A 10,027-nucleotide genomic window follows, 5' to 3' on the forward strand; every position below is an offset into this window, starting at 1 on the left:
GAGGGGAGGGAGCTTAAAGCCTCACTGTAAAACAGATGACGCCATAGCGGAGTACCCATAAACCCCAGTTGTATTCAACCTGTGAGGGCCTAGGATGAGCTGGTTCTCTCCTTGTTCAGCTGCAGGCACACATCCACCCACCCTGAAGACAGCTGCCATATTCTTTTGAGTATAGTCATTTTTTATTTTTTTTTTATTTTTTTACATTTTACTGTCATTCCACCTGTCAGTCATCTCTGGCTCCTCGTGCTGAAAAGAAAGAAAGAGAATTGAGCCTTTGGAAATTAAGTAAAGTGCTTTAAATATTAAGAAATAATAATAAATGTTGATATGAATATATATATATATATATATATATATATATATATATATATATATATATATATATATATATATATATATATATATATATATATATATATATATATATATATATATATATATATATATATATATATATATATATATATATATGTGGTTGTTGTTGTTTTTTAGGTTAATTAATTACTAAATGCAGTAATAGTAACATAACTCAATAAGTCTTGACAGGCTTTAACAGTTCACACCAAATCATTGAGATTATATAAATCTGGTATCTAAGATACTCATACTTAAAATATGAGTATGATGATATCTGATAAGTAGTATGAACCTCTAAACTCAATTCTCATTTTCCGCACTAGTTCATTTCTGAATCTCTCTTCTTACCTGCATTACCAGAAGACTGTGTCAGAGAGTTTAAGGCCTGGGGGGGAAACAACATTTATTTATTTACTCTCTCCACACACTTGTCGCCCAATAAACCTAACTGTGAGATTAAGGCTGGTGTCCACAGCGAGGGCTCAGAGTGTGATGTTTGATACTAAACCGTAAACACACATACACATGCTTTTATCATGCATCATCATCACGCATTTCCAGCAGGAGCCCCGGCATGTAACTAACATCCAGCTAGAGTTCTGAGCTTGTTTGAAGGATAATGTTACGGAGTTCTATTAAAAACGTGGCGGTGTGAACCGCTGTCATGTGAGTGAACAGACTCTAACGTCACTGGAAAGAGGTCACATTGACACCACATGTACGCTCTGCATGCCTTCAAAGTCAGGCTTGTCTACTACACAAACACACCGATAGCCTCAAATACCTTCTGTGGATATCGGATGGCTTGAGTTCACTTGTAAATATTTAAGATCATACAGGCAATGGGTTTGTTTTTATCTTGTTTTGTTTGTCTTGTGCTTTTGTTTTTATTTAGTTTGTTCATTTTGTTTGGTTTTGCTTTTGTTTTGTTTGTCTTGTGCTTTTGCTTTTATTTAGTTTGTTCTTTTTGTTTGGTTTTGCTTTCTTTTTTTGTTGTTTTTGTTTCTGTTTGTTCATTTTGTTAGGTTTTGTTTGGGGTGAAGTATCCCTTTAATCATAACTGACAACTCTCTGCTGAGAATTACTGAAACTAAACGCCAGCTGCTATATATAATATGCCTAAGCTCGTCTGTAATAATTGAATTCATAATTTGATCTTCTCCCTTTCCCACTGTTCTCTCCTGCTTTGTGTAGCTATTTAAAACTGCATCAGGATGAATCATATAATTAAAACTCCATGGTTTGTATGTAAAGATCCTATTTTAAGCTTGCGTTATACCACATGACATTGCTTTAGCTCTCCTCAGATCCTGAAACAGTTTTATCTACCTCTCTGTGTTTATATTCCGTTAGTGTGTTTGGTGTTTTGTACTGATGTTTGTCTCTCCTTTCTTGCTCTCCCCAGTACATTTTCCTGGTAAATGTATGTCTCACACCAGCTCCACGTACACCTTCACCACCTGCAGGATCATGCACCCTACAGATGAACTCACCAGAGTCACACCCAGGTAAAAACCGTGTGGTCTTTTCATAATATTGTTTATATTAGTAACTAAAAGTTACTTTTTAGGGGTAAATAAGGTGAAGTATTGTCCCTTTTATGGTACAGCAACAAGACAAAAAAATAAAATTTAAAAAAAGCAAAAAATAGGACACCATATGGTTTATTGGACAGTCCTAAATCTGTATTAAAGGAATAGTTCACCCAAAAATGAGTTCAAACCTGTATGAATTTCTCTGTTCTGTCGAACACAAAGAAAGATATTTCGGAAAAAAGTTTGTAACCAGGCTGTTTTGGGTCACCATTGACTTCCATAGTATTTTGTTTCCTACTATAGAAGTCAATGGCGACCCAAAACAAACTGGTTCATCTAATTCCTCCAGGTTTGAAACTACTCGAGGGTGAGTAACAGAATTTTCATTTTTGGGCGAACTATTCCTTTAAGGGTCCTAGATCTCTATAGCAATCATACTCTACAGCTGTGTGACTGGTTCTCTGCAGGTCATATGACGAGGATGATGAGGCCGCTCTCTATCATGTTGTTCTGGTGGCGGGCTTAGAGCAGACTCACTGAGCAGAGCCCCCTTGGGGTGAGGAGGATTAGCATGACCAGCCTAGTGTTGATTTAGACCTAGTGTCATGGAAGTGTGCTGTTCTCTAACCAAACACAAGAATTTTCTCAACCTAACAACAGAACTTTTTTGAAGAAGACTTCACGCAGTGTGATTATATCTGTGTGGATTGTAAAATCCGCTACTTTGTTAATACTTTAAAGTACTGCATGAATGAATGCATGAAGGAGCAGAATGATAACAGAGCCAGTTGTTGTCTAATCAAACAACTTAACAATATACAAATACTGTGAGGTTTTATGTCAGCAGGATGTTACCTTATAATCACAGGAATTTGCATCCAAAATAGCAACGTACAAATAACATTATTAACTATCGTTTTAAAATAGAATTTTGAGGGAAAATTAGAAAAAAAATACACTTTTAATGTAATTTAAAAGTCATTTTGCGTGAAAGTGGTTATTAATCAAAATAAATTCGAAATTGTGTTTTGATTATCAAACCGTAAAGGCTACTATTTCATTAAATTATATGAATGTATGTTTAAGCACTGTTTTTACACAGGCGTCTATTATTCTGAGTAGCTCAAATCACTGTAAATGCTGATGTTCATATTGTAATTTTAGAGGTATAATGTGAAAATTAATTAGTAGTAGTAGTAGTAGTATAATTAGTAATTTTTTATATATATATATATATATATATATATATATATATATATATATATATATATATATATATATATATATATATATATATATATATATATATATATATATTAAGCCTGCCTGATTCATATAGTACACAAAAGGTTTGTTTTGCAGCCACTATATAATATATAGAAATTTAAATCAACGCTTGCAAAATGATCCCAATCAAACTGTAAAGCCACTAACCTCATTAGTGAACATTTGGATTGACATTGTTGACTGGACTGATTACTCACAGCATTATTGGAACATTTCGGTTTGTTTATTTGCGTGCGTAGAGTGAACAGTGCACGGTTTGGCTAACAGAACTGTATAACTCAAACTAATAAAGCTTCTCTTTTTCAGTCTCTTGTCAGGTCCATCACTGGCTTCCTGTGTGATGTCCAACAGCAGTCTGCGCTCGACCCCTGTGTCCACCCCCTGTACGCCTCGTCGCCTCAGCCTGGCGGAGAGTTTCACCAACCTCCGCGACTCGACTAAGACCACCAGTACCTCCCTAGGACTGGTGCGCCTCCTGCAGGAGAGAGGCATATCTGCTGCTGTCTATAACCCTCTCAGTTGGGACCGGGTGGATCGAGCACCTCCATCAGACCCCTGTCCATCACACGCCGCCACCCCCACGCACTCCGGCCTGGACACACTCCCCTCCACCCCTCCAAACTCCCCCAGCAAGTCCAAACCCACCAGTCCTGTCCTCCCTGTAGACTACAGCCCCTCGGACCCCCCCTATGAAACCTTCCTGGCTTCACGGCCAGCCAGCTCTATTCTTAAGGAAGTGCGGGAGGCGGACGAAAGGGCTCGGACAGAAACGCAGTGTCAGACTGAAGTCAGTGTGCAGAACTTGAGACTGGTGGACAAGGTGAAGAAGTTTAGCCTGGCTCCCAGAACTTTGACCCCAGGGTTAGGAAGGCCGGGACCGCCATTTGGGGCCCATGCTGTTGTCACGTCCCCTATCGGGGGACTGCCAGTGCTGAACTCAGGGATGAGAAGAAATCGCAGTTACCCAGCTATGGTTGGGGCTAGTATGGCTATGAAGGGCCCCGGGCCTCCCAGTGAGGACCTGCTGTTGGCCTCCAGACAAACTAGCCTCAATGAAAAGTGAATGTTGCCTCTCTGTTGTCCCCTTTTGCCTTTATTTCAATTTGCATTGATACAGTATATCATCCCTGCTACAACTCGAGTGCCTGTTAAGATGATATTTGTATAGATTATTTTGTATAACAGTTGCTAGAACAACCTATTTTTGTCTATTTCTCTGTCCATCTGACCAACATATATGGAGTACAATTCATTCAGCATTGTCACATGTCTTGGTATATTACAAGCTTTTGACACTGTGTGTAAAAAAATCTAATTTGCACACAATTTGCAGCTGCAAGAAAATGTAGCATATGATCAGAACGGAAAATTAATGCCCCAAAATGATTTTTAATTTAAGCACTTTTTGAATCTAGAAACTACTCAAGGATAAGCAAGAAAGCATTATTTTTTGTTGTTGTTGTTGTTGTTGAAATCTGGTCTTCCGATGTGACATTTCAAAATTGGTTAATTTCATGATGCTAGCAAGAGCACTGATAGCACCTTAATGCTAATGGTAGCCCAGACATTGGTGAACAATGAAGTTTTGTCATTTATTGTTGATTTTTAGGTCAGAATTTATGTTTTAATGGCCATTGATTAATGCTTTAAATCAGCCCCGAGTGTGCCGAAAATCTGTAAAACATGCTTTTATAATTACAAATACCTTCACATAAGCCTTTTCCATCTAGTCCATCCATTAATTAACTGCAATGTAATGTTAAATGTCTAAAATGGCTTATTAATGTGTAATATAATAGTAATTACAGTGTAATAACAAAGTAATGAAATGACTCTCAATAGAGGGCGCTGTTGACATGAATTGGTGATAATTTGCACATTAGCACAAACTCTCTGCGCTTTACATCCTCAAAAGTCGACTGACTGAAATACTTCAGAGAGAAAACGAGACCACGGGGCTGTGAAGGTGCTGCTTGAAGAATTGCAGCAGTTTTGAACTTGAAACACAAACGTGTTCATGTTAAGTCATCGTTTAGTGTCCTTTTGTTGAGACCAACATTATTTATGTGTATGTGTGGTAATGCAGTATCGAAAACTTGTTGGGAAAATTGCACAACTACAATTTCATTGGTCGAAAGGATGTCAGGTTCAACTGAAAATATATACTGTACATCTGCTGTGGTTTTGGAACCTACTGACTGATGCGTGTCGTATGTAAAGAAAATGAAGTATGTATTGTAAGCTTTAAAGATATCAAGGGTGCAATAGGAATTCATAGTGCCTGATTTTGATTTTGATTTTTTTTTTTGGACAGACTGTATCATAATGGCTTCGCCTGCCACAGTATGCACTGACAAAAATACTGTAAAATTGTGTGATGTTGACTTCCAAATGCAGATATTTGAAGGATATATTATATTTGATGTATTGCCGGGGAAGCATATACATTGGAAAGTGCATGAATCGTTCTAAGAAAAAAAAGGTCTGTGTTTTCTTTTAGTTGAGGCAAGTTCAATTTGTCAGGTGTAAATGTGTGTGTACCGTATGTGTGTGTGTGCGCGTGCGCGCGCGCATTTAATCAGCATGACATTTGTTGAATGTGTTTCAGAACCTCAGAGGTATCTGCCACGACTGAACATTGATTTCAATGGTGTGTTTATTTCATCAGATTACTGAAGGGACGTTTTACTTGTACATTGTAAATGGTAAATATGCAAACGATTCAAACATGCTAACTTTTATACACAAAAAGCAAAAAAGCCTAAACATTGAGGTGAAAAAAAAAAAGGAAAAACGGAAAAGCAATGAACGACACTGGTGAAAAGTGGAGTTTTGGTTCGTGAATTTTAGAAGCTCCCCTTTGCAGAGGATCAATAAACCAGTTGTGATAATTTTGTGATGCTTGTCTTATTTCAGCTGCGTGTTTATTCAAGTACATGTCCATGGATATCCAAAGGCGTTTTCAACGTTCACATACACTAGCCTTGCTGACCACAAGAGGGCGTTCTTCACCAACACTGATCTTGTAGAAGAGCTTTACGTTTTGTGTTTGCAACACCGAATCAATCCTCATCTAGATTCGTGGCGAATCTTCTTCTCTTACGAATTCTGGTCCCTACAATCGAAATAAACCGCCAACTCCATATTAGCTTAGCGTAACTCAAACCCAGAACGTGTCCAAAAGAAATGGCCAGAGTGGTCGCGACAAGATGGTCCGTGATATATATGTCCGTTCACGTTTCTGCATCCGTCGTTGTTTGATCTTGAGCTGACGGTAACACTTCAGGGCCCTTATCTTGTAAATTTGCATGGAGTGAGTAGATGCTTGTGTCCAGACCTCAGCTGACTGATCAACCGGCCACTTCGTGTGAAGAGCAACAGCTATTTACGATGTGATGATATTCAGATGACATTCTCTAGCTGAAGAGAGTTTCCATAGAAACGCTCTACAAGTTGCTGGGAACGCAAATACAAAACACTTGGTTCCTGCAACACTGTACAGAGCGGGCCTATTTTCTCCTCAAACTTTATATAGCTACATTTTGGTTGTAATTTAGGCCTCTACTGTAAACCGAACCAGTTTATAGGCAGATAGCCACAATACTGTAATTAGAGGTGTACGCAGACTTCGTACTGAATGTTTTACACCAGTGTGTACCGAACAAATACAGCATTGTTTTAACCACTGTTTGAGTGGATCCTTTGGAAACGTATATGTAATCCTAATGTTTTAACCCTATGGAATGATGTCAAATAAAATCGCTTGTAAACAAAATGTCACACAATGCCCCATCATTACGTCACTTCGAAGTTCTGTGGGTGAAAATATCTTGTTGATACCAGAAGTCAGAGGTGAATGTAGAGACTGGATTCAGCTGATAGAAAGGCAACAGCAGCTATGTTTTTTGTTGCGCATTTTAAAGCGTTGCATAAAAACACCGGATGGAAACGCCAAGGGCATGCATTCTAAAAATCTGCATGCAAACATTTACGCACACAACTGGGCAGGATAAACCCAATAAGAAATAATGCACATAAACCATGATGGAAACACAGAATAAATTCATTATGTCATGTGACTCCGAGCTGTGAGACAGGATAACTTAAACCGAAAGTCTGTCGTCAAAGTATTTCTATATAATTAGTGTATAAAAACAGCAGGCATCCACCTCCGAAAGCAATGACTGCATTTATTGTGTTACGCCTGCTCTCTGAGGTGCAAGTAATTTATCATATATATTAAAATTATATTATATTCAGTGACTTCTCCTAGTTTTCTTAGAGATATTTAGTGCCAGTTTATCAGGAAGGGATGATTTTGCTCTCTTTGACTCGTTGGGTGGAAACTGATTTATTAGCAATTGTTTTATGTGATATTCAAGTTTTGGGCGTAAGTTAAATTTGCATTTTTGGATGGAAACGATGTTCTCGGACCGTTGCTTTACCGTGTTGGAAATATGCCCTACACCAAATCCAACCCTAAACCTACCCGACAGTGTTAATAAATGTAAAACTGATATGAAAAGGCATTTGTTTAGAAGTGCATACTTTATCAATTGGACTCATATGGTTACTTCAAAAAGCTCCATAATATACCAATAATGCACTACAAGCTCATTTACAGGTGTTCTGTTTGTCGATAAAAGCATAGAATATCAGGTAAAAATAGAGACAAATTTAGGCAATGTTTAGTTCATTTGAATATTTTTAACTTTCACTTACATGCAACACAGAATATAATATTTATGCAGTAAGAGATTCGGTTTGTTTCAGCATATACATGAGCTTTATTATTATCATGGTAGCAATTTGAGCTGCACACTGCATTTAAATGAGATTCTGTAATATTTAGTAAAAACATTTTGCTGCAAAACCAACTTTCCAAATATTGCATCATTGCCACAATATCTCACGAACCGCATAAACAGGGAAGACATGAGGAAGTCCATATCTGAATAACAGTTTTAAAAACAGTTAAGAGAAACGTCCAAAATGTTGCTTTAATTTGTTTACAGATGCAGACTTTAAGAAAAGATAACTACAGTAATATTAATTAATTTATCTTGTTTGTTTTAGCTTAGCTTTTAGTTGTTTTTGTCGTAATCTAATTTAGTTACACCAATAACATAACAATGGTTTAAATAATTAATTTTGTATTGAAGTTTTCAATTAAAGATTCTTTTTTGAGACTCTAAACCACCTGAGGGAAGAGAAGTCTCAGTTTTTGACAAAGCTCCAGGTCTAGTTTCCTGAATTCCAAGGTTCAAACTTTTTCCAGGGCCACAATAAATAGTTTTCTCATAATCCTGAAAATACAGTTACAATACACAACTAGTAGACAGTAAATTATCATCACTAATTATCAAACAATGATGTTTGTACTTCACCTGTACCTGACTCTAAACCAGCAGAGAATGAGAAGAAAAAAACTGGTCTGGTTTCCTGACTTACAAGGCAAGAACATCAGCAAAGGTATTTGATCAACCTGGAATTTTGAGTTATTGATTTTTTAGATTATTGACTTTTGATTATTCAGGATATTCAGAATAATGGTGACTTTTTTTTTCAGCAGTTTAGTTCAACACTAAACCTACTGAGGTAGAGAAGGCTGAGCTTACGAGGAAGCTCCTGGTTTCCTGAAATTAAAGATAAGTACATTAGCCAAGGACGCAAGAAGTATACAGCTCTCTTAAACTTGAATATGAACATTAAGTAAGAACATCAGCAAAAGTATCCGACTCTAAACCAACTAAAGAGGAAAAGGCTGAAAAGCTCCAGACCTGGTTTTTTGAGCCCCAAGGGAAGAACTTTATCTAAGACAGAACAACCATATACATACGCTTCCCCCATATTTTCAGAAAAAAAATTACTGACTTGTTAGAGAAGTGATGCCCAATCCTGTCACTAGAGATGTGCGTTCCTGCAAAGTTCAACTCCAATCCAATCAAGCACACCTTGTATGCAATATGCTGGTTAGGTATGTTTTGAAGCTGGGATGCGGATTTAAGATGACGTGTTGGTTTATGCTGGTTTTTCGCCAGAGCATGACCAGCATAAACCAGCAAAGCAGCAGCTTTAACCAGCATTTAATATATGACCCACATTTGCTATGGTAAATAAACATGCAGTAAAAGAGAACTATCATAAATACATTGATTTGATGCTGTATTCAAATTAAATGCCTTTAGATTTTATATTGTAATTTTCAGTTTAATTACTGACCATACGTTGGTATATTAATGATGTCACATGATCAACATTTACCATGGTAAAGACAGCAGCATGTAGATGAAGAGAGGAAGAAACACAGAAGACCAGTATCAAAATATTGATTTTACAATTTATTCAATAAAACACATTCTAATCTTATATAAGAATAAATGTTTAGGTTATTGAATATACATTGATATGTTAATGTTATCGTATAAAGAAATTGATTTTAAACCGTATTCAAATGAAATGACTTTAGATTTTATATTGTAATTATCATTTGAATTACTGCATACCTTGTCATATTAATGTTGTCACATGACTCAAACAGCGGTATGTAGATGAAGAGAGTCAAGCACTAAAAAGAAACTAAAGAAGAGCAGTATCAGACATACATGGATTTTACGGTGTATTCAACTTTATATCATTTGAATTACTGATCATATCTTGTTAATTAAATATTGTGATATGAAGCACATTTACATGCAACGTGTTGATGAAGACAGTCAAGAATAAGAAGAAACACAGAAGACCAGTATCAGAAATACATAGATTTTATGGTTTATTCCAACGAAAGACATTCTAGTTTCATTTTACAACGAATACTGAACTTTTTGTACTTACCTTGTTAATTA

At 36.7% G+C, this 10,027-nt stretch overlaps 1 protein-coding gene across 6 annotated transcripts in view; it reads left to right on the forward strand.

Moving 5' to 3' along the window:
• trak1a (trafficking protein, kinesin binding 1a) overlaps positions 1 to 6,073 on the forward strand; it is a 35,231-nt gene extending 29,158 nt beyond the window's left edge. For 4 of the 6 annotated variants that reach the window (XM_043260671.1, XM_043260668.1, XM_043260670.1 and 1 more), the window contains 2 exons: positions 1,766 to 1,868; positions 3,489 to 6,073. In XM_043260671.1, the coding sequence (XP_043116606.1) occupies positions 1,766 to 1,868; positions 3,489 to 4,245 (860 nt within the window). In that variant the 3' untranslated portion in view covers positions 4,246 to 6,073. Of the gene's footprint in view, positions 1 to 1,765; positions 1,869 to 2,198; positions 2,263 to 2,362; positions 2,452 to 3,488 lie in introns of all 6 variants that reach the window. The other 2 variants (XM_043260673.1, XM_043260672.1) reach the window with 2 other exon arrangements.
• Positions 6,074 to 10,027: the final 3,954 nt, after the last annotated feature.

This window comes from Puntigrus tetrazona, chromosome 16 (assembly GCF_018831695.1).
Source record: "Puntigrus tetrazona isolate hp1 chromosome 16, ASM1883169v1, whole genome shotgun sequence".
In the NCBI taxonomy this organism is placed as follows: domain Eukaryota; kingdom Metazoa; phylum Chordata; class Actinopteri; order Cypriniformes; family Cyprinidae; genus Puntigrus; species Puntigrus tetrazona.